The sequence below is a fragment of the Carassius auratus genome, chromosome 7 (genome assembly GCF_003368295.1).
Source record: "Carassius auratus strain Wakin chromosome 7, ASM336829v1, whole genome shotgun sequence".
NCBI lineage: Eukaryota > Metazoa > Chordata > Actinopteri > Cypriniformes > Cyprinidae > Carassius > Carassius auratus.
Genome location: NC_039249.1, coordinates 29,113,561 through 29,140,288, shown reverse-complemented (window position 1 = coordinate 29,140,288; position 26,728 = coordinate 29,113,561). Strand labels below are relative to the sequence as shown.

Below are 26,728 nucleotides of genomic sequence, written 5' to 3'. Positions count from 1 at the left end.
ATCTTAAGTCAAAATTGACAAAAAGCCATATTCATAATCAGATGAAATTGACTTTTGTCACAATCTGTCAATATGTCATAATTTGCAGAAGTTGACAAGTTACAGTTCTGAGATAAAAAGTCTAAATTGTGGATACGTCATAATTATGAGATCATAATTACATCTGAATTATTAGAAGTCAAAATTCATTTAAATGATGAGAAATTCATAATTATGACAAAAAATTTGTGCAATATGCAAAAATGGTAACATGGGACTGAAAATTGTATTATACAGAAACCCCATTACAATGCTGAGAAATCATTTATTGAAAATGTTTGTTCTTATTGCTGGAGCACAGCCTAAACATTAATATCATCATCACACCTTCAGATCAAACCCTCTCTCCCTTCAACACATTTGAAATGAACTGTAACTGTAAAAGCTACATCAGAACGTCCTTAAAAGAAAAAAAGACATAAAGCATGTTAAAAGCCGTTTTAGTGATGTACAATTACACGTGTGTGCTACATACAGTAGTGTGTTACCATCCAACTGTGTTTGCATTGTGAGAGTGCTAAAATATCACTGGGATATTTCCAACAAACAAGCTTCTGATTAGTCCAAACGCTACAGAAATGCATGCTTCTCCTGATCAGAAATTGCTTGTGAAAGATAAACATTTCCTGGGATCTCTAATCTGTAAATTACAGTTTACTAAATTAAATGTCTGAATGACTTCCTGACTGTTTTATTGAACACAAGCAGCAAGATTTGCTTCGGAATGTTTCTACGTAAGAGTGAAATGTAATGTACAGCTGAAGTGCATGAACCCGTGTTAACAGAATAATAAAAAACACGGTCAATGAGAAACTCCCCGACAGAGGCTGCGTTCGCCACTCAACAAACTCTCCTTTTAATTCCCTGGATTATTATTTAGGCCTAGATGTAGATCATATCATCATTTTAAGAACTGACCTTGTAAAGCCAGACGTCAGAACAAAAAAAAAAAAAAAAAATGCAACAGTTTAAATAAGCATGTGTTTTTGATGAGTATCATATGTGATACATCAGGGTCATATAGTATGAAATAGTGGAACATAAAGCTCATATTCAAAGAGAGGAAAGCATTAAACATTACATTTGGTGTGGTTTCCAAGTTTGCATGACCAAAATACAAAGTTATTTTTAATATAAAATCAATAACAATATAACGGAATAATTAAAACTCTAATAAATATCATGCGTCACGCTGGATCTCTCAAATTGTCTCTTTAAATGCTCCAAAAAATGATCAAAGCGGTGGAGTTTTAAAACATGCAATAGAAAACAATGATGACTGGGAGATTAACAAAATAAACGTTACCCGAAAGCCTGATGTTAACACTGACTATAGCTTAATAAATGAAAGTCACTGCGCCAAATAAACTCATTTGTTGTTATTAATATGTTTAAGTGATATTTAACATTAGTTCACTGGTTTTTGCAGTGCACCAGACATCCCTAATCCCCAGTGTCTTAAAAACTGAACTAGCGAGCCAGTTGTGGTGTGATGCTTTTACAGTCCTGTAAATGGTGGTCATTTTTGGGTTAACGCAACCTCTGTGAACACTTAATATTTCACATTACACCTGTTTTGACACTTGAAACACTATTTACAGATGGTGAAAGGTTACACACACACACACACACACACACACACACAAACAGTGCACTTGGCATCTCGTGTCCATCATTCTCCACCATGATGGTGCTGGCGCAGGCCTGTTTACAAAGAGAAAGAAATACAGTTTGGACAACGCAGCTATTTCACAACAACCACGTCAAATCAGATCTTTCTATTTACCTGCGAGTGTCTGAACGACTAGCTGCCGCTTCATGTGAACAAACTGCAGAAGACAAAGATAGAAAAAGAAGGCATGGTTCATGAACACAAGTCTAGAGCCAGTTGTGTAAGGCCTCATTAGGAGTTGGCATCACTCCACCGACTTCTCCAATAAAACCAAAGTAGAGCTTTTATTTTTTTTTTGTGCCAACTTGACAAATGGGGCCTTGCATCAGAGAAATCAGAACTGCAGTCTACAGTGTGACCGACTGGTTTCAGCTAGAGAGAGAGCGCGACTGATGAGGGATGCAGCAATGAGCACACGGTCCGAGGAGCTAAACGGGGCTAGAAGTGGGAGAGAGGAGCGGAGTTAAGATGACGATGAGCGTGGAGTGAGACACGTTCACATTCACTGCAGAAGATCTCTGTGAGACTGGAACTGTGAGGATGTGTGTTAGATTGAGACTCTATGAAAGACCATGCAAAACGGATTTAATCAATCACTCACTTTAAAAACATTTAAAAACATATCAAAATATACTTTTGTAGAATATAGTATGTAGAACTTTTCTTTTTTTTTTTGGAGAGAACAGAATTGAAGGAAAGTATATCTTTCGAATGAAATATTATTTTAATGTTTCCTTTAAAATGTTAATTTTTATTTTTGTTAAATACATTTAACAACACCGGCTCCAAGGAGGAAAGTAGTAATTGCATTTGCACATTATTTGATAGAATATATTTTATTACAAAATATTATATTATCAGAATAACAATTTATGTGAAAAGCTGAATAAAAAAAAAATAACATTAGTAATTGATGTCATACATATAAGTATACTCAAATAATGTAAAATTTTAAAATACATTTAAATTAATGTACTTGCTATAATTTTTTCAAATAAATACATAAATAAATAAAAACATATAGCTGCCAAGACAACATTTCTCATTTTCATTTAATGTAACTTATAATAAACTGAAGCAAAAACATTAAAAAAGAAAGAAAATAATAATAATAAAAATAACAAAAACACAATTAAATTACTAAAACTTTGCACATATTTTAATAGAAAATATTTCATTACAAATATATTATCAGAATAACAACTTATGTGAAAAGCTCACTAAAAATAATGTGCAATTTTATAAATAATGTAAAATACAATCTAATTGAGGTACTTACTAATGTATCTTTATTTTTTATTTAATTTTTTACATTTAAACCATATAACTAAGAAAATGGAAGTCATTATTAATTTACATATGTTGAGCTATGGGTTTTGACCATATCTTTATATCAAATCAAACTATAATACGTTTTTATTTAATTAAAATTAAAATGCAATGAAATGTCTGAAAACATCACAATCGTATTGCACTAACATGCATATTATTTTAAAGCATATTTTTCTAATAACCACTCAAGGGTATTAAAAACTTTCTTATGGTGAATTGCACTTGATCCTTCAAAATCGATCAGAGAATCTCATCCAGGTGTGTTGTGGAGATGGTTAAACGTGGAATGATTTCTGTGATGGAGGAGGAGGAACACTGCGAGGACACTGACTAACTCAGCAGATGATCTCTAGGAGAGCACACAGAGCACACACAACACAAGCAGGAACGTTTCACACCTCCCTCAGGAGTACGCCGAGGCCTTCTTGCTGTAGTGGGACGGGGGGCGGCGGGCGACGTAAGAGGGAGGCGGCACCCTGATGAAGGCATGGAGGAGGAGAAGTGAAGTTGTGAGGTGAGTCGGTGTGGATGTGACAGAAGACGGAGGAAAGAGAGTGGAGTGTGTGTGTGTGTGTGTCGCAAAGAGATGAAATAGGAGTCAAACCACATGCACATTAGCCTAAAGTGAATGCTAAATGATTACACACCCATGCATCTTAAATAAATGCTCCAATATCATTCTAATATTAATACAAAAAAGGGCTAATATTATCTAATTTGATGATGCGGATTAAAAAAATATATATTTGTGCATCACTTAAAGGGAAAGTGAATGGGTGCCGTCAGAATGAGAGACCAAACAGCTGATAAAAGCACAAGTGGTCCACACCACTCCAGGCCATGAGTTAACATCTTGTAAAACTAAACGCTGTGTTTGTAAGAAACACATCATCAAGGCATTTTAACTTTAGATCATCGCTTCTGTCTAAAATACGAGTCTATAATCTATAATAACACTTCATCCATCTGCTGCTGTCCTCTCACATCAAAATACACACACAGTTTCCACTTGTAAACGGTGCATGATCAGTGCATATTTCTCTCCTGATTCAGATCACTTTTTCACTGAAGAAAGAAATATTATGGATAGAAGCTTAAAATGTCTTGATGAAGGATTTGTTTCTTACAAACATGCTACTGTTTTGCATCACATGACATTAACTGATGTACTGGAGTGATGTGGATTATTGTGATGTTTTAATCAGCTGTTTGGACGCTCATTCTGACGGCACCCATTCACTGCAGAGGACACTTATCCTGGGATGGCCTGAGGGTAAATAATAAATATTAAGCAAATTTTCATTTTTGGGTGAACTATTGCTTTAATGCACTTATCAAGCTAACAAAAGTCAAATGTCAAAATTTCAGTTTTAAAATAACGTGTTATATTTTTTATAAATCAGCACCCGAAATTAGAACGAAACAAGTATTGGATTTAAGTCAGCAAATATGATGCAGGCTGGTATTATAATGAATCTTAGTTTGATGTATTTTAACAGTAATTTTAAGTTCAAGTGAGCGGACACTGACAGTTGAGAGAGTTTCGATCAAACATCATCTTCATCTATTTCCCCTTTCGTCCACATGGTGGCACCTCTCAAAGGCAAAAACAGCTAACTACAAAAAGGTTGTTTGGAGTTTATTTTAAATACGCTGGCTGAGTCATTAACAGTTTTAAAGAAGTGAGCCATTAATGTGCATTGTGAATAAAAGTAGAAGATGCACAGGCATTAAAGCACCGGGTTGAAAGAGAAAAGCTGCTTGCTGTGGTAGTATGCAAAAGTAGAGCTTGAGTCGTGAGTTTGCATGTGTGTGTTCTTACCAGCTGGCTCTCACAGCTTCAATATCGCTGACTAAATTCTGTGCAAGGCATATTCCAAATATCTGTGGAAAAAGAGAGAGAAAGATGAAGTGGAAGCAGAAGATGCGGTCAGCGAATGCAGATGAAGGCGATGGTTCTCACCTGCAGCAGAGCGATGCCGATGAAGATCCCAGCCACTACGGTCAGGTTGTCCTGAAGCCATCTCTCAAACTGTGGCACACAGCCTTTGACATTAATAAATGTCTTCTGGTCTGCGTCCTAATGATGAACACGTGAGATCAGGATCAGTGATTTGTCCTCCTTCTACACATGCACAGTATTAGACTAAAAACACACATACTTATTTCCCATGTCACCTTACAGATCTTTAATCTAAAGGATTATACATTTATGTCATTCACGAAAAAAATATTTTAAATAAAGTATTATTATTTTCTTAATGCATAAATTGTACCTAATAACAAAGGTTTATTATATATATATATATATATATATATATATATATATATATATATATATATAAATATATATATATATATATATATATATATATATATATATATATATATATATATATATATATATAATGTATGTATATATATATATAGAATCACATCCAAAAGAAAAGTTTTTGTTTACAAAAAGTATGTGTGTTTACTGTGTGTGTGTGTGTGTGTGTGTGTGTGTGTGTGTGTATATATATATATATATATATATATATATATATATATATATATAAAATACACAGTACACACACATATTATGTAAATAAAAACTTTTCTTTTGGATGAGATTAATCACGATTAATCGTTTGACAGCACTGAATATATATACATATATTTCCAAGCATGATTAAGCGTCAATGTAACATTCCTTTTTTTTTTTGGTCTCTATGTAATACCCATACAATTTATGTTATTTCATTACAGTTATGAAAACAGTAAATAACAGAAAACTGTAATAATGAGTACTGTATGCATATCCAAACCTTTGACTGGTTCTGTACATGATAAATGTGCAAATATCTCAGGGTTAATGTTAAATGATAAAGATGCTCACTGAGGCTCAATAACTTGCACTTAAGAATAAATAGGACAAATTGTGAAAATATCTTTTATATGCATGCATATTTACATTAGGCCTATGTAGAGTATTTTTTATTATTAAACCCGATTCCAAAAAAGTTGGGACACTGTACAAATGTGAGTAAAAAAGGAATGGAATAATTCACAAATCTCATAAACTTGTCTATAGATAACATATCAAATGTTGAAAGTGAGACATTTTTAAATGTCATGCCAAATATTGGCTCATTTTGGATTTCATGAGAGCTACACATTCCAAAAAAGTTGGGACAGGTAGCAATAAAAGGCTGGAAAAGTTAAATGTACATATAAGGAACAGCTGGAGGACCAATTCGCACCTTATTAGGTCAATTGGCAAAATGAATGAGTATAAAAAGAGCCTCTCTGAGTGGCAGTGCCTCTCAGAAGTCAAGATGGGCAGAGGATCACCAATTCCCTCAATGCTGCTATGAAAAATAGTGGAGCAATATCAGAAAGGAGTTTGAAGTTATCGTTATCATCATCATCTACAGAGCATAATATCATCCAAAGATTCAGAGAATCCGGAACAATCTCTGTGTGTAAGGGTCAGGGCTGGAAAACCATACTGGATGCCCGTGATCTTTGGCCCTTAGACGGCACTGCATCACATACAGGAATGCTACGGTAATGGAAATCACAACATGGGCTCAGGAATACTTCCAGAAAACATTGTCAGTGAACACAATCCACCGTGCCATTCGCCATTGCCGGCTAAAACTCTACAGGTCAAAAAAGAAGCCATATGTAAACATAATCCAGAAGCGCAGGCATTTTCTCTGGGCCAAGGCTGTTTAAAATGGATTGTGGCAAGGTGGAAAACTGTTCTGTGGTCAGACGAATACAAATTTGAAGTTCTTTTTAGAAAACGAACTCCATGTCATCCGGACTAAAGATGTCAAGGACAACCCAAGTAGTTATCAGTGCTCAGTTCAGAAGCCTGCATCTCTGATGGTATGGGGTTGCATGAGTGCATGCGGCATGGGCAGCTTACAAATCTGGAAAGACACCATCAAAGCTGAAAGGTATATCCAAGTTCTAGAACAACATACGCTCCAATCCAGACGTTGTCTCTTTCAGGGAAAACCTTGTATTTTCCTACATGACAATGCCAGATCTCATACTGCATCAATTACAATATCATGGCTGCGTAGAAGAAGGATCCGGGAACTGAAATGGCCAGCCTGCAGTCCAGATCTTTCACCCATAGAAAACATTTGGTGCATCATAAAGAGGAAGATACGACAAATAAGACATAAGACAGTTGAGCAGCTAGAAGCCTGTATTAGACAAGAATGGGACAACATTTCTATTCCTAAACTTGAGCAACTTGTCTCCTCAGTCCCCAGACGTTTGCAGACTGTTATAGAAAGAAGAGGGGATGCCACACAGTGGTAAACATGGCCTTGTTCCAACTTTTTGGAGATGTGTTGATGCCATGAAATTTAAGATCAACTTATTTCCCCTTAAAATTATACATTTTCTCAGTTTAAACATTTGCTATAGCATCTATATTTTATTCTGGATAAAATATGGAAATTTCAAACTTCCACATAATTGCGTTCTGTTTTTATTCACAATTTGTACAGTGTCCCACTGTTTTGGAATCGGGTTTGTACTTTACCATTGTGTATGAAATGAATAAAAGCTTCCTTTTTTATAAGTCAGCCAAACTTTGAGAGTTGTGCAGGTGATATATTGTCTCTCAGAAGCACGCAGAGGTGAAGTGCAGAAGACATGGGAAACACTGATGGAGGGAGTGTAAAGTCACAAGAGAGCAAAGACTCACCGGTTTTGCCCGAACATCATATCCACATTGTGTATTGATGACATCTTCCTGCAAAACACATAATTGATGGGGAATTAGTTATTGGAAGACAACGGAAACATTTCAGTTTAAAGGAAGTATGCTGACAGTTTGAAGAATTCTAGTGTGGGTGGAGTGAAGAGAAGACTGGAAATAGCAAACTCTGAGGGAGTTACTTCATCATTTTTATAAGTCTCCCTCCTTATAAACTAGTAACAGGATGTGCCTGTCACCCTTCCAATCTTCATGACTTATTTCACCTCAAATAGTTGTTGAAATCTTGTGTAGAACCTTTTTAAACAGGTTTGAATTTGTAACATTCCATAAATTAATAGACTCCTCCTCTTTCAAATCACCTCTGGAACTCTTGTGTAGAACCTTTTTAAACAAGTTTGAATTTGGAACATTCCATAAATTAGTAGACGTTATAAAGTTGTAGTAGTTAAACAGTTATAAACTTAGATGACTTCATTTAGTTCTGCTTTTATTATTCTTACTTACAGCAAATTAAACCATCTGCAGTTTCCCTCATAAGGAAATGATGAATTCCCAGAAGGGCTCATAATCTAATCATTTCATGTCAATGATGTTTATCTGTTATGAGTTAATAGCTCATAATAGGCCATCATTTCTGTCCTCTTTGCTGTAGATGTTGTGCTCCCAGTGCTTGTTTACTTTCTGTGAAATGTTATTTTTACTCTGTTCACAAAGATCAAATCCTATTTAATACTCCCCTTTGGTTTCACTCTTTGTCATGTATCGTTTACCCCACACTTTTAAGTCTTAATTGCATCATATTCAAATTAAAATGTAATAAGTCAAAAGAATAAGTTCACCCAAAAATGAAAAAGTGCTGAATATTTACTCACCCTCAGGTCATCCAAGATGTGGATGAGTTTGTTTCTTCATCAGATTTGGAGAAATTTAGCATTGCATCACTTACTCACCAATGGATGCTCTAGAGTAAATGGGTGCCGTCAGAATGAGAGTCATCTCAGTAATCCACACCACTCCAGTCCATCAATTAACATAAAATCCATGATTGCTTCTGGCCAAAATACAAATCAATAGTCCAATATAACGTAAATATTATAATATGTCCTGTTGTCCTCTTACAGTACTGATTTAGACTGTTTTTGCGTTTAACGGTGCATGATGTGTGCATACTGTATTTCTCTTCTGATTCAGAAAAGACAACTTTTCACTGGAAAAGCAGTATTATAGACCGAGGAGTCATATTTTAGCCAGAATTTTAGCTATGTTTTCTCTTCACAAGACATTAACTGATGGACTGGAGTGATGTGGATTACTTGTGGATTATTCTGATGTTTTTATCAGCTGTTTGGACTCTCATTCTGACGGCACCCATTCACTGCAGAGCATCCATTGATGAGCAAGTGATGCAATGCTACATTTCTCCATATCTTATGAAGAAACAAATTTACATGTTTGGGTGAACTATACCTTTCATTCAGTTGCCATAAACATTCATCTCTCACCGCTGGGTCTTTGGTGCAACAGGAGAAGGGCACGCCACATTTTTCTCGGCTGGGGTTGCTGTCTGTGCAGTTGAAGTAGATGTTGAGGTTCCAGTCATCTGCTCCAAACGCCCCACAGCATTCCCACTGAAGAAAGGCAAATATCGTTCATGCAATTTAATTTCTTGGGTTTTGAAACGCACATTCATCACAAAACTGAGATTAAATTGCAATAATGTGAAATATTAGAAAACTCTCATAGGAAGCATTAAATGCATCTGTTTAATACACATCAATGTCACAGATGTGGCATAAGCAAGCCGTGATCTCCCATGTTTTCCCATTATACTAGTATTTGATGTTGACATGCAGTGCTTTTCTGTGTCTGTCTTCTTTATCATGCAAGGTCAGCGAGGAAATAACATGACGGCATCTGCCTGACTCTGATATCTAATTAAATCTGTCCCGAGGAAAGGCATCTGCAGTACAGAGCATAAAACACAGTAAAGCTGCAGTGCAGTGTGGGACTGTAGCAGGGTTTTGCTCAGGAAACGATGTCATTTGTGTGTCAAGTGTGAACTTCTACTTATATCATCAATAGGAAACCGAACTTTGTTACACTGATAGATGACACACTGTTAACTGAGTAATGCAACTGAATAAATAAACACATAATAAAAGTGTTAACAAGACAATTGCATGTTTTTCTGTGTTTCTTCACTAGAATATTAGTTAATATGTATATCCCACTGTTACATTTTAATGGGTTTATTTATATCAAATACAAATACAGAATATGATGAATACACAGACTAAAAAAAAGGAAAATAGAATGAAATAAAATATGAAAATATAGAACGTGAAATAAATGTTTGAACGCAAGAAATGTTTTTGAATAGTAATGAAATATTGTGTAACACAAACCATGAAATATTGACTGAAATAATGCGCAACGATATGTTTGCACTTTTAACCTTGCAACATTCACAACATATTAAATACTAATATTAATAGGTTTTCAATAATAGGTTATTAAAAGGCATACCAAAACTAAGTGATATAACTCATTATTGTTTATCAGTTAGCTTTGATATGTAATTATAGGTACTTTGCATCAATGTAACCAGCAGTGTTAGAAGTTAATGGGAGCTTGGGGCAAAATGCCACCATAATTATTACAATTCAAGATTTGAGGACAAAAAAATATTTCTTATATTTACAACATATGATATTTTTTAGCAATATTACATGTTGTAAGGTTAATACTAAGAGAATTTAGTGACAGTATTGTCTGTTATTTTGCTCTACTGTATTCCACCAACAATATTAGTTCAAACAAAGCTGCAGTAGCAGGAGCAATATGTTTCACTTCTGAGGGAATCAGTGTTTTTGGATTTGAATCAGTCTAACAAATGATTCAATGACTCACTTTAAAGAATCACATGCTTCATTCCTGAACGAATCAGCCATTTTGAACCAATCAAATTTGAACCAATGAATTATTCAAGGACTCTTCACCACTTACTGGTTTTAATTTCATATTTTAAAGTATCATTTTTTGGTAAGACTTAGTTTTAAAGTTCCTTGTTACATGTACTTATTATATAATATAAAATATTATATAATATATAATTGCACTGTAACAAGGACATAATAAAATAAAGTATATTTTTTGTCAAATTTAAAATTTCTACATTAAAAAAGTATTATATGCAAGAAATTGATATCATAGGATTATGCAACTTTAATTGCAGTGTAAATGCATTCAGTCCAACTCGGAGCTGCATTAAAGAGTCCGGTGCATCTTCTGTGCCTCCTCTACAGTGCAAAGATGTATTTTCTTGATACGCATTTCATTGATTTGGTTAATTCACTTAAATGTCCTCAATACATTTAATTATAATACAAAAGCACTATATCTATCTATAAAGTGTCTCTAGATATATTTTATGACCACTAATCTGGCTATTAGGGTTGTCTTGTAATGTTCTCCCAATGTTTATGGTGGATTTGGACTTCAAGTACTTCAAGTCTGAGTTGAAAAAATAAGATTTCTTAAAGTTCAATAGCAACTTTTTCAAACGAAATACTTCTCAGATAAGAAAACCAACAACTTTCAGACTCAGATGGCACCTTTTCAGTAGCCTTCTAAATGTCAGCACATTTTAGCCTCGAAATAAACCAAATTCCAAACAGTTTGGACATCTTACTATTCAAAGAAATGAGGAAACGTGAACCGACAGGGATCTCAGTAAGTGTGCTGTCTGTGCTGCTGACAGTGAAGACAGTCTTCAAGTCATGCTGTTGCTATGAAACTGCTTCAGTAATTGCATGTGGCGCAAATAAACGGATAGTTTCCTTTTTTTCTCCTGTGCACTCACATTTTCCCCTTTCATCTTGTTTACACCTTTCCTCGTTTTCACTTTCTAGTGTATTTTCTCTGCCTGTATACTGGAAACATCTAGCCTGCAGTCTTACGTATTCCTGAGTGAAGTCGATGAGGTTCTGCAAGTCAATGTCATCTCTGTAGGCTTGTATGTTCTTGTTGATGAACAAGTTGAGCTGATCTTTAATCCAGTCTTTAAAGACAAAGGCCAGGACACCGGCGGTCAGCTCCAGGAAGAAGATTATCCCCAGAAACACAGAAAACTGGGAGAGGAGAGAGACACATTCACTTTACTACAGTCATTGTACCTCTATACCTCATCCCCTGTAGGATTTCATTTTCTGCACTGAATAATGTAAAAAAATGTCAAAATTGAGAAAAATATATATTTTTTTTCTGTTTGTGCAGACATCAGATTTAGCAAAAAAAAAAAAAAAAAAAAAATTAAATGTTTTATCAGTTTCTAAAATGCATTGCAATTTATGCAGTGTGAGTCAAAGCAAATAAAAACATACATGCATACAAAATGGCAAAACTGAAAAAGAAAAAAATAATAATTCTAGTTGCATTATTACAAAATTTTTAATTAGACTATTGTAAGAATTTTTGCAATTTAAATCCCAAAAATATTAAATAATAAATGCATACATTCAAAATATTACTATACAAAAATATTACTTGTGAACTCAGATTGTAAAGTTATATATATTTTTTTACATTTTTTTTTATTTTTTTATCATTTTTGCAAGTGAAAAACATTTTAAAGGGTATTTATTGATCAATGGTCGATTACTTTATTTCTCGCAGACATGCGTGGTTAGACCTAGCATGGTTTTGTATAAGTAAACTAGATAAATTAGTAAATTAGATAAATGTGCAAAGTACGGTGTTATGAACAGTGTCAGTTCTCATAATATATGTGTTCCTGGAACACAAAACCAGTCTTAAGTTGCTGAGGTATATTTTTAGCAATAGCCATAAAAAAAAAACATATTATGGGTCAAAATTATAAATTTTTATTTTATGCCAAAAATCATTAGGATATTAAGTAAAGATCATGTTCCATGAAGCTAATTTGTAAATTTCCTACTGTAAATATATCAAAACTTAATTTTTGATTAGTAATATGCATTGATAAGAAAACTTTGGAGGAGATTTTCTCAGTATTTAGATATTTTGGCACCCTCAGATTCAAGATTTTCAAATAGTTGTGCATCTCAGCCAAATAAAATCCAATCCTAACAAACCATACAGCAATGGAAAGCTTATTTATTCAGCTTTTAGATTATGCATAAATCTCAATTTGTACAAATCTACACTTAAGACTGGTTTTGTGGTCCAGGGTCACATATAAGCACAGAAGTAATCTTCACTTCTTTCACATACAAACATCAAATATATATTCTATTCTAGTATTTTCTAACAGTGCCTAAAATGCTTTGAACATGCACTCTCTGGTAGATGTTCGTCCCGTATGTACTGTATTACTGACTGTGGAAACACCCATGCATGTACTGTAAGTGTTAAAAAAAACAAGTAGGAGGCTACACCTACACTTAATGAGAATCAAAACTTGAATACATACGAATTTGAGCAGTAAGGTGTTTTCCCTCAAGGCCCCGATACAGCCAGCGAAACCCAGGATGAACATCACCCCTCCAACCACCAGAAACAACCACACCGGATCAAATCCACCCAGATCCGTGATGGACGAGATGTTAGACAGAACGCCCTGAGAAACACACAGAGCTCTGTTCAGCTCAAGAACCTTGAGAATGTGACTGTTTGCAATTACCCAGATACAAACATCTCTAAACATTTCATTACAAACAGCTGTGTGGTTTCAAAGTCACAAATATGGCACAAAAAAGTGATCAAGCATACACAGACACACAATTATCAAAGTGTGTTTATAGATGCTTGTGAGGAAAAGATCAGACGGACTAGTGAGTGAGAAATGTATACAATATTTCAGTCTTATGCTTTTTCAGGGTCCACTCCATAAATAACTTGCACAGTGTGTCTATATTTGGATAAAACAGTTCCAGACATGTGATAATGATGTTATTTCCATCCCATAATAATAATAAAAAAAAAATATATATATATATATATATATATATATAAACTTTAAGTAAAATTAATATGAAAAATAATATGAATGCACCTCATACAGAATGGGTCAGTTCAATTTTTCACAAATATGTTATTATGCCTATCAAATAAAGAGATGCATAAAGACTATGCATTCGGTCTTGTTTTTTTCTCACCTTCTCATTCCATGCCCACAATCCGATTCCAAGGAAAGCCACACCAAGCAACTATAAAACAAGACAGATATGGTGAATTGTTTTAAGAAAGCAAAGCAGATTAAGAGGTTTTGAGATGTTACAGCATGCATTGCACATTATTAAAAACAACCTTTAATTTGTGGAACACAAAAGAAGAAGAATTTTATTAAATAAACAGTTTCAGTTCCCATTGACTTCTCCTATATGGTCCAAAAATACTATGGAAGTCAAGGGAACCGAAAACTATTTGCACCAAAATATCTCTTGTTATGTGCGGGAACTGTTGAAAATGTTTCTTTAAACCTCTACTGTATATAAAAAACAAAGTTCAGACCAACCAATATTACACTGATATGAAAATGGAAAAAATAAATGATGTCCATGATTATGAAAAGACATGAACATGTTTGGACATTTTACACAAAGCATAGATTACTATTCTCCAAAGTACACAGTCATGTTTCCATTTCAAAACCTCCTTCCCAGTGAGCCAATGCTGAACATTAGAGATAAAAAGACGGCAGCCTGTCCAAACATTAGGTCATGACTCATAACCATTGAGTGTAAAGGGTGCCAGCCTCTATGTCCCACTCTTAAGGTCTTGTTATTCATTTTCAGCAGCTTCTCATGTCACACTCTGACACGGTTTCTGCAATCTGATCTTATATGGTGACATCGGAGCAGACATCTGGTTCTTCCCACGAGATGCATTTCCTCATGGGACTGGAGAACAGTGCCTTTATTTGCGCCTTATTTCTTCTTAAACTATGTTTTTTTCTTTTTTTTCTGCCAAACATTAAACACAAATATGCACTGTGTTCACGTTAAGTGCAAGGCTTACAAATATAAAGTAAGATAGAACTGTACTATTGGCAGATTTTGTATAGCTGAAATTAAATGAAACTTTTTTTTTTTTTTTTTATAAACTACTTTAAAGGCCAAATTAAAGGAATTGCTAAAATTTGCCGAAAATCTACTCACCATTAGGCCTTCCAAGATACAGATTAGTTTGGTTCTTCATCAGAATAGATTTGGAGAAATATAGCATTGCATCACTTGTTCACCAATGGAATGAATGGGTGCCGTCAGAATAAGAGTCCAATCATCTGATAAAAACATCACAATAATCCACACCACTCCAGTCCATCAATAACCGTCTTATGAAATGAAAAGCTACGTGTTTTTAAGAAACAAATCCATCATTAAGACATTTTAATAAGTACAGACAGTCCAAAACAGTTCTAAACAATCACTGGAGGGAGTGTTTTAGATGGATTATGAATTTAAAAGTTTCATACAAACATGCAGCTTTTCTCTTTAAAAGATGGTAATTGATGGACTGGACTGGTGTTGATTTTTGTGATATTTTTATCAGCTGTTTGGACTCTCATTCTGACGGCACCCATTCACTCCATTGGTGAGCAAGTGATGCAATGCTACATGTCTCCAAATCTATTTTGATTAAGTACCAAACTAATCTGTATCTTGGACGGCCTAATGGTGAGTAGATTTTCAGCTAATTCCAGCAATTCCTTTAAATTGGCCTTTAAAGTAGTTTTTGGTTATTCCTTTATTTAAAAAATAAAGTTTAATCTAATTTCAACTATACAAAATCTGCCAATAGTTCAGTTCTATCTTGCTTTATATCTCTAAGCCTTACACTTAATGTGAAGTTAGACGTGGGTGGAGACACATGGACCTGAATGTCAGCTATGCATTTTAAATATAACCACTGTGTTTTAGTGGGGTCAAGACCTTTAGTCAGATCATCCATCTGTACTGAAATATCACAAGCCATCAGACTTGAGAAACCTCCAGAATTTCATTCACTATTCAAGAAAACACTCGAATCTTTTCACCATCAGAGCACCCACCGTGCCTCACACAAGAGTGTTTGTGCATAAATTATACAAGACAGCAGTACAGTGATTGTGGGTGGGGTCTCTCTCATACAGTAGTTCATTTAATAAAAAACTGTGCTTCAAAACTGGATGGTTATGTTGTAAAGCCTCATATCACCTCAATCAGTGGTTCACAGGAAGATAAAAAAACTAATAAAAATCATGTAAACAGATGTAGAGACTGCACAGTATAGTGTATGAAAAATCACAGGATATAATCATTAAATGTTAAAGGGTTAGTTCACTGCCTGAACTGCTGAGAAGAGAGAACTGAAGATGAACACCGAGCCGAGCCAGATAACGAACAACAGACTGACTCGTTCACGAGTCAAGAACCGTTTCTGTCAGGAGCGTCCGATTCGAGAACCGAGGAGTTGATGATACTGCGCATGTGTGATTCAGCGTGAAGCAGACCGACACACAGAGCATCTGAACTGAACTGATTCATTTGATGATTGATTCTGAACTGATTCTGTGCTAGTGTTATGAGCTCGGGTAAATCGAAGGCTTGAATCAAGGGCATTCATCGCCAATGACGCCATTACGTCGAGCGCAAAAGAACCGGTGAACCGTTTTCTTCAACCGGTTTATTGAATCGAACTGTCTGAAAGAACTACTGGTGATCCGAACACCGATGCAACCGGTTCTTGACTCGGTGTTCATCTTCAGTTCTCTCTTCACAGCAGTTCAGTCAGTGTACTGTTTGAGTGCATGCATTACTCCGGGATATTGGTTTGTTTGAACTTAGAGGGAGTGTCAGCCACATTAAAAAGTTAACATCTTAAGTCATTTGTTGATTAATGCATATTGGAGACGCGAACCGTTTAAAACGATTCAGTTCGATTTGGTGAACTGTTTCAAAAAGATCCAGTTACATCAAATGATACGTTCGCAAACCGGATATCACAAACTGCTTTGTTTTGAACTCTTTCTCACAACAGAAACGGAAGAGAAGAAAATGCTGAATAAAGTCGTAGTTTTTGCTATTTTTGGACCAAAATGTATTTTCGATGCTTCAAAATATTCTAACTGACCCTCTGATGTCACATGGACTACTTTGATGATGTTTTTCTTACCTTTCTGGACATGGACAGTATACCATACACACAGCTTCAATGCAGGGACTGAGAGCTCTCGGACTAAATCTAAAATATCTTAAACTGTGTTCAGAAGATGAACTGAGGTCTCACAGGTTTGGAACAACATGTGGGTGAGTCATTAATGACAATTTTCATTTTTAGGTGAACTAACCCTTTAAAGGTGGCATGAAATGAAAAGTCACCCTATCTGTTTTATAAATGAATGTTATAGATCTTATTGCATATGTTTAAACACAGACATCTCCAAATTAAGCTATGCACAAAACCAAGTTCCCACACTACTTCTTATTCAAATCCACTTGGATGCATATCATAATATGAAAGAAAAGATTTTGAAGAATACATTTTTTTAAAAAATAATTTTTTTTTTTTTTTAACTTTTTATTTTTTATCATTATTATTAATTTGTAAAAGTGGTTGCTTATAGAGGGAGACCTGAAGAGTGAGGAATGAAGGACAATTTCGTTTCTTGGACTTGATTTCAAAAACAGACCGAAGTTTTGTGGAGCACAAAGGCTCCATTCATTCCCATCCAACATTGCACACAATGGAGCGAACCAGAAAACATGCAGCTTTTACCAGCATCAGAGGTATGTTGTTTGTGATATTAAAGCTGCACACACACCCAGTTCACATGTCTAAAACACGGTGAAATGCATATTCCTTCTTGACTGTTTGCATGCGTAGTAGTCTGAAAGGAAATGTATGACATCAGCATCAGATTGAGTCAGGACGTGGAAAGACACTAAAGAGAATTAAATGATTCGCAAATATTCCCAGAGCAAACATGCATTATTATGATCGTTTTCATAACAACCAGCTGCTCCATTAAAGCTTAAGCATTACGGCTACCCTGCACTCCATACTACAGTAGACAGGATTACATACAGTAAGATTACCACATGCAATGAATGGCCACATGTGGACCATAAAGAATTGCATGCATTTTAATACTTCCATTTATTTTTTATAAAATTATTTTAATGGAATGCATTGCAGAATTGAAGCTGAGTTTCAGTAATCCAGTCTTTAGTGTCACATGATTCTTCAGAAATCATTCTAATATGATGATTTGCTGCTCAAAATGCATTTCTTCTTATTATTATAATTGTATTTGTATTTGTATTATTATTATAATTGTACACTATCATTAAAAAGTTTGGGACAAGTGAGATATAATGAGAATTAAGAGAATCATCAAGGATCCTTTTCATCAATGATTCCTGAAAAAAATGTTTTCAACACTGACATAATAAGAACATTATTAATAATCGAGCTCCAATAATAATTGATAATACAGCTAAGAAATCAGCATATTAGAATCATTTCTGAAGATCATGTGACACTGAAGACTGAAGTAATGACGCTGAAAATTCAGCTTTGCATCACAGGAATAAATAACAGTTTAAAATATATTAAAATAAAGAACAGTTACTTTCAATTATAATAATATTTCACAGTATAACAGTATTTTTTAATCAAATAAATGCAGCCTTGGTGAATATGTGAGTGAGGCTTCTCTAAAAACATTTTTAAAAATCTAAACAATAACACACAAACATTTGGTCCATAATATAAATACACGACCCTTTTAGTTAGATATATTATATTTCTGTTCACCATCTGGCTTCTTGACCAGCATACTCTTAAAGGAAATGACATAAACCTCAGTGAAAACATTCTGTTGGCAAGCCAGAAAAATGTCACAGAAACAAAGGAGTGCTTTGACTTAAGGAACAAGCTGGTGGAGCCTGACTCACTTTCAATTTGGAAATGCATTCAGACAGTTATTTACCACCCTGCCAAAATAAAACTATTGCTTTAGTTGATTTTATTTTGTGCACAACATTGTTATTCTTATGTAATTTAAAAACATGTTTATACAAGATCCAAAACACTTCTCGTACACCTGCTCTCACCATACAATTAAAAGACACATTCTGATTTACAGATCTATGAATACATCTGTTTGGGAGGTTTGTCTACTGCTTTATCTGAGCGCCTTAAAAAAGGTTGTCTTTAATGTCATTTATACAAGACTATTGTGCATTGCACTCTGACTATAATTAGTGCAGCTGATTTCTGATATGTACAGTAAGAGAAATGTCACTTTTCATTATGAATCATCTTTCAGTAAAATACATTGTATGTGAGCTGTGTCACAAAACCCCCCAATGTTAACCCAAATAAAGAATGTGAAAAAGACAAAAAGCATTACTCGGGTGAGATCATATCAAGAAATGACCTCAATGTCCAGTTATAGTGTAACGTCATGGCAAGACTTCCTCAAAATATGAAGTAAAACATACAAATACATACTAACTTTTGTTATCATCTAGTCTTGTCCAATTAAGTGACAACTAAAGGAATCCAACCAAACCAGTAACAATGAATACTGTATTATGGGACATATTAGCCTATATGGCAGTTGGTGACACATTCCTATCTATTAAAAATCGGTTTAACAATTTAAAGTGAATGAAAATGTGCACTGAAGTTATCACCACATGTATGAGGCATTATGAGACAGCGGTGAACGTGTACAGTTACTAAGTGTATGAAGTTCATTGAGTTCTGTACAGTAGCACAGTGAACGCTCAATAATAGCGCCCTCATTATTAAACCTCACAGGGCTAATGCGAATGGATGAGTGTCCCAGATAATCCGTGAACACCCAAACTAGGTAATGGGGAAAAGGGGTACTGGTCTAACTTGTAAAAATTAATCTTACTCCATCAGGCTTTACACTATTATATGGAAGCCCATTTCCACCACTTATTCAAGAATAAAAAAGGGTAATTGTGACTTTTTCATTTAATAATTCATACTTTTTTTCCCCTCAGAATTTCATGATATAAACTTGTTATTGCGGGTTAAGTTATAATTGCGTCTGAGTTATAAAGTCAGAATTACGTGATATAAATTCGCAGTTGCGGGTTATAAAGTCAGAATAGCATGATATAAACTCACAGTTGTGGGTTATGAAGTCAGAATTGGTTGATATAGACTCATAGTTGTGGGTTATAAAGTCAGAATAGCATGATATATACTCGCAGTTGTGGGTTATAAAGTCAGTATTGGGTGATATAAACTCACAGTTGTGGGTTATAAAGTCAGTATTGGGTGATATAAACTCACAGTTGTGGGTTATAAAGTCAGAATTGGGTGATATAAACTCACAGTTGTGGGTTATAAAGTCAGTATTGGGTGATATAAACTCACAGTTGTGGGTTATAAAGTCAGAATTGGGTGATATAAACTCACAGTTGTGGGTTATAAAGTCAGAATAGCATGATATAGACTCACAGTTGTGGGTTATAAAGTCAGAATTGGGTGATATAGACTCACAGTTGTGGGTTATAAAGTCAGAATAGCATGATATAAACTCACAGTTGTGGGTTATAAAGTCAGAATTGGGTGATATAGACTCACAGTTGTGGGTTATAAAGTCAGAATAGCATGATATATACTCGCAGTTGTGGGTTATAAAGTCAGAATTGGGTGATATAGACTCACAGTTGTGGGTTATAAAGTCAGAATAGCATGATATATACTCGCAGTTGTGGGTTATGAAGTCAGAATTGGTTGATATAGACTCACAGTTGTGGGTTATAAAGTCAGAATAGCATGATATAGACTCACAGTTGTGGGTTATAAAGTCAGAATAGCATGATATATACTCGCAGTTGTGGGTTATAAAGTCAGAATTGGGTGATATAGACTCACAGTTGTGGGTTATAAAGTCAGTATTGGGTGATATAAACTCACAGTTGTGGGTTATAAAGTCAGAATTGGGTGATATAAACTCACAGTTGTGGGTTATGAAGTCAGAATTGGGTGATATAAACTAACGGTTGCGGGTTATAAAGTCAGAATTGGGTGATATAAACTCACAGTTGTGGGTTATGAAGTCAGAATTGCGTGATATAAACTCACAGTTGCGGGTTATGAAGTCAGAATTGGGTGATATAAACTCAGTTGCGGGTTATGAAGTCAGAATTGGGTGATATAAACTCACAGTTGCGGGTTATGAAGTCAGAATTGGGTGATATAAACTCGCAGTTGCGGGTTATGAAGTCAGAATTGGGTGATATAAACTCACAGTTGCGGGTTATGAAGTCAGAATTGGGTGATATAGACTCGCAGTTGCGGGTTATGAAGTCAGAATTGGGTGATATAGACTCGCAGTTGCGGGTTATGAAGTCAGAATTGGGTGATATAGACTCACAGTTGCGGGTTATGAAGTCAGAATTGGGTGATATAAACTCGCAGTTGCGGGTTATGAAGTCAGAATTGGGTGATATAAACTCGCAGTTGCGGGTTATGAAGTCAGAATTGGGTGATATAAACTCGCAGTTGCGGGTTATGAAGTCAGAATTGGGTGATATAAACTCGCAGTTGCGGGTTATGAAGTCAGAATTGGGTGATATAAACTCGCAGTTGCGGGTTATGAAGTCAGAATTGGGTGATATAGACTCGCAGTTGCGGGTTATGAAGTCAGAATTGGGTGATATAGACTCGCAGTTGCGGGTTATAAAGTCAGAATTGGGTGATATAAACTCACAGTTGCGGGTTATAAAGTCAGAATTGGGTGATATAAACTCGCAGTTGCGGGTTATGAAGTCAGAATTGGGTGATATAGACTCGCAGTTGCGGGTTATGAAGTCAGAATTGGGTGATATAAACTCACAGTTGCGAGTTATAAAGTCAGAATTGGGTGATATAAACTCGCAGTTGCGGGTTATGAAGTCAGAATTGGGTGATATAAACTCACAGTTGCGAGTTATAAAGTCAGAATTGGGTGATATAAACTCGCAGTTGCGGGTTATGAAGTCAGAATTGGGTGATATAGACTCGCAGTTGCGAGTTATAAAGTCAGAATTGGGTGATATAAACTCGCAGTTGCGAGTTATAAAGTCAGAATTGGGTGATATAAACTCACAGTTGCGAGTTATAAAGTCAGAATTGGGTGATATAAACTCGCAGTTGCGAGTTATAAAGTCAGAATTGGGTGATATAAACTCGCAGTTGCGAGTTATAAAGTCAGAATTGGGTGATATAAAGTCAGAATTGGGTGATATAAACTCGCAGTTGCGAGTTATAAAGTCAGAATTGCGTGATATAAACTCACAGTTGCGGGTTATAAAGTCAGAATTGCGTGATATAAACTCGCAGTTGCGGATTATAAAGTCAGAATTGGGTGATATAAACTCGCAGTTGCGAGTTATAAAGTCAGAATTGCGTGATATAAAGTCAGAATTGGGTGATATAAACTCACAGTTGCGGGTTATAAAGTCAGAATTGCGTGATATAAACTCACAGTTGCGGGTTATAAAGTCAGAATTGGGTGATATAAACTCACAGTTGCGAGTTATAAAGTCAGAATTGCGTGATATAAACTCACAGTTGCGAGTTATAAAGTCAGAATTGGGTGATATAAACTCGCAGTTGCGAGTTATAAAGTCAGAATTGGGTGATATAAACTCACAGTTGCGGGTTATAAAGTCAGAATTGCGTGATATAAACTCAAAGTTGCGGGTTATAAAGTCAGAATTGCGTGATATAAACTCAAAGTTGCGGGTTATAAAGTCAGAATTGCGTGATATAAACTCACAGTTGTGGGTTATAAAGTCAGAATTGCGTGATATAAACTCACAATTGTAAGTAATAAATTAAAAATTGCATGCGAGTAATAAAGTCAGAATTACGTGATATAAACTCGCAATTGAGAGTTATAAACTCAGAATTAGATTATATAAACACGCAATTGTGAGGAAAAAAAGAAAGTCATAATTGTGAGTTATGAATATTTTATAACTCGCAGTTGTGTGTTATAAAGTCAGAACTGAAGATATAAACTCACAATTCTGAGGAAAAAAAAAGTCATTTTGTGAGATAAAAATTAGCAACTACCTTGTTTTAGATTTTATTCAGTGGCGGAAATATGCTTTCATACTCTTATTCTTATGGGGTTTTGTTGAATAATTTTTGGTTCCCTAAAGAAGGTTTCAGAGAACAGTTCTTAAAAAAAAACAAAAAAACATGAAGAACGTTTTAATAATCTAAAAAACATTTATTATTTTTTTTCACTAGAAAGAACCTTTTGTGGAATGAAAGGATTTCGTGGATGTTAAAAGTTCTTCATGGAACTATAGATGCCAATAAAAATATATATATTTTTAAGAGTATTTTGCAACACGAATTGTAACATCATCAATTCATGCAATTATAAATGAGATACAGGATTGAAATCACTATTGTACAAGACAACCAGCCTCTTGAGGTAACAGAAGGTGTGTGTGATTCTTTATAGAACAGATTTTTCTGATAAAGCATATATTTGGCTCACAATTTGTAAGGGATCCATAAAGATTTCGTAATATTTGCCACAACTGGCTTCCAATGTGGCATTTTATTGGTCACAAAAGATAGATTACTGAAATTATATTGCTTCTACTTGGCTATAAATGTGAACTCAACAAATCAAGAATTAACCACAGTGATGACGCTTAATTATTGGACTGGCATTATTAACTACTTCATTATATATATTACAGGTATGCCAAATGCATGTATTTTGTCAAAAAAGCCAAATGTGAATTCTGGAGGCTTGAGAGGAACCTCAAAAGACTGCAACCTAAAATTCATATGGACATGCAAACGTGTTTAAAATGTAAAATTACATTTAAAATTAGTTTAATAGGTGTACTATTTCAACTGTTTAAAATTAGGCTAAATATGGTAAGTGGGAGGTAGCATAATAAAACATTTTGTATCTGATTTTAGAAAGAAATGAACTGAAACTGTAATGCACAACATTAAAACTGAGAAGTGCTAATCTTATTAATGTTAGACCCTACTGTAATAAAAACAACATAACTCTTTGTACTTGACATCATTTTCAAAATGGAAAATTTTGGGATAAATGTTTTATTTCAAAACTATATTTTTGAAGCATGTTTAAAGGAATATTAAATCAACGTTTTAGACACCAATACAGTTCTTTCAGTAGAAATGACTGCATTTTCACAGTCACGATGCAATCTCTATTAGCTACTCCAGTTCTTGCATTCAGTCCAGGACACAGAGGATGCATCATGCATGTGTTCGTGTACAGTGAGGTCGATGCATTGCTTCACAGAGAGAAAGCCGATTATCTATAGCACGCACTTGACTCTGCTGCTGTCATGAAGATTTGAGATGAACGGTTAGAAGATCTCAATGAAATTAGTTTCTATTAACACAAATGGAGGATCGCAGGTGTCTGCTCCACGCTCAACGTAGAATAATCGATAGGTCTCGATTTAATCGACAAATTATGCCTGTCCTATACAGTATATACCGGCTTCTCGCGTTTCAAACTAACGGAACAAAGGAAGTGAACTGGCTGAGAGAAATAGCCATATATCACACTCACATTCACATGCACTGACAGAAAGAAATACTGATGCGTTACAAACAAAGCAAAGCTAACGTACTACAAACACAAGCTCTTACCCAAAATATTATGTTAAATCCAAATATGAAATATTTGATGCAGCAGCTGACTTCTTGTCCCTTGTAATGCTTTCCTGACATCATTTGGCTCGTTTCCTCCAGAACAAACTAACGTTACTGGGTCACATAAAACAACGCGAAGCAGGTTCAGTTTATTACTCCTTTCTTAGGACAACGATGCCAAACTGTCCCAGTAATGTTATTATCTGCTTAAAAGAAACATAATACTGAGCAGCTTCAACAGCGCCTACATTCGCTACAAAGCTAACCGTCATTTATAAATAAATCCGCGGACTTCAACACAGTGCGTCTCAAAATAACAGCTCCTTCTTCTCCGCAATTAGTTCACGTCGCTCTTTTTTTCACTTGACATGGCTGCGTTTGATTGACAGCGCTAGTAACCAATCAGCTGCCTCGCCTCAGCCCTCCCCCACTAGCACACGCCTCCCCCTCACGAGCACGCGCTTAAGTAGTTTTCATTCAACTGCGGGCACGTGCAGCAATTTTAGGGCTGTTATTGATGCACAGTCTATTCTGTAACAAAGTGAATGCTACCAACGATCGTTTTTGTAAGCTGCATTCTAATATATTACTATTTCATAACCAAAAATGTGACCCTGGAGCACAAAAGCAGTCATAAGTAGCACGGATATATTTGTAGCAAGAGCCAATAATATATTGTATGGGTCAAAATTATTGATTTTTTCTTTTATGCCAAAAATCATTATGATTTTAAGTAAAGTTCAAAACAAAAATTTTTCAATATTATTATTAATTTTTTCTTCAAAAAGTTGTATTTCAGCCAAATATTGTCCTATCCTAAGAAACCACAAAGCAATGAAAAGATAATTTACTCTGCAAAAAATGACCCTTATGGCTGGTTTTGTGGTCCAGGGTCTCAAATGCTTATGTTTTCATATTATTGTAAACATAAATCATATTGAATTATATAGCCTAATATGCAAGACTATATAACAACAACAATCCTATAGATTAGAATATAGAAAACTGGGCTTTCTACACACACTTTACATACATTGTTAATTATATCAATTAAACTTAAACATTGTATCTAAATCACGAATCACTGCAATTGCTGACAGAATAAATGTGAAAGGAAATTCCAGAACAGATTATTTTGGTTTCATATCCTCAAGGCATCATCAGGGGTTTCAAACAACTATTGGAAACTTCCCTTAATGTTTTGTCCAAATGGTAAAATGAGCACCATGGTCTCAAACTCAAAATTCAGGTCACATATTCCTTATATGTCACATCCATACATACACTTTTTATTTCTTGTCAGTACTCCCTCACAGAGATATTGTGAAATTCTTCAGCATGGGTGAACATTGTTGTTGCATCAACACTGATAGTAACATTTTCTCGCTCTAGTACGACATCCTGTGGCCAAAAGTACATATACAGTGGTCTCCCCAAGTATTTATTTATGAAGTAATTTAGCAGATGCTTAATGGAAGCAATCAAAAACAACAAAAGCAATGATGTAAAAGTGCTATAAAAAGTCTCAGTTAGGTTAACACAGTACATGTAGCATGGGCTGTTAAATTATATAATACATAAAAAGAAAACAGATAGAATATAACAAGAATAGAGCAAGCTAGTGTTACAGTTCTTTTTTAATAAAATGTTATAATAAATGAAAAGAAAATAGAATACAAAAAGATTAGAAAGGTAGTTAGATTTTTTAAAGAATAGAATTAGAATAGTGAGTGTTAAAGTTAGAGGGTCAAATAAAGATGGAAGAGATGGGTTTGAAGCCGATTCTTGAAGATGTCTAAGGACTAAGCTGCTCGGATTGAGTTGGGGAGTTCATTCCACCAGGAGGGAACATTTCATTTAAAAGTTCATAAAAAAAGTGACTTTGTGCTTCTTTGGGATGGCACAATCAACCAAGGCAAGGCAAGTTTATTTATATAGCACATTTCGTACAAAATGGTAATTCAAAGTGCTTTACATAAAATAAAGTATAATAATCATGAAGAACAAAAACAAAAATAAAAATTTTAAAACTTTGAAAATGATTTAAAATGACTTATTTAAAATTTATTTAAAACCGTTAGAAATAGAAAATGATTTTACATAAAATACAGTGAATACATAAAATACAGTGCAATCAGTTCGGACATCGCACAGTGCTCATTCAATAAATGCACAGCTAAACAGATGAGTTTTGAGTCTAGATTTAATTCGATTTTTGAATCTTTGTGTCTTTACATCAATATTAGTTTGATGCATAATAGGCCGCAGATTAGATGAGTTTGCCCTTCGGCTTGAGA

At 34.8% G+C, this 26,728-nt stretch overlaps 1 protein-coding gene across 2 annotated transcripts; it reads right to left on the bottom strand.

Annotated features, from left to right (window-relative positions):
- Nucleotides 1–284: 284 nt before the first annotated feature.
- Nucleotides 285–24,816, bottom strand: tspan5a (tetraspanin 5a). Of its 2 annotated transcripts, XM_026268353.1 has the most exons (11): nucleotides 24,429–24,816; nucleotides 13,910–13,960; nucleotides 13,225–13,371; nucleotides 11,732–11,902; nucleotides 9,275–9,400; nucleotides 7,758–7,805; nucleotides 5,007–5,123; nucleotides 4,866–4,927; nucleotides 3,442–3,519; nucleotides 1,826–1,868; nucleotides 285–1,743 (listed from the first exon to the last, which is right to left on the bottom strand). In XM_026268353.1, the coding sequence occupies exons 1-9, from the start codon at nucleotides 24,510–24,512 to the stop codon at nucleotides 3,447–3,449; spliced, it is 879 nt and encodes a 292-aa protein (XP_026124138.1). In that variant the 5' UTR covers nucleotides 24,513–24,816; the 3' UTR covers nucleotides 285–1,743; nucleotides 1,826–1,868; nucleotides 3,442–3,446. The 2 variants fall into 2 exon arrangements, with proteins under 2 accessions (XP_026124138.1, XP_026124139.1); XM_026268354.1 differs by lacking the exon at nucleotides 3,442–3,519.
- Nucleotides 24,817–26,728: the final 1,912 nt, after the last annotated feature.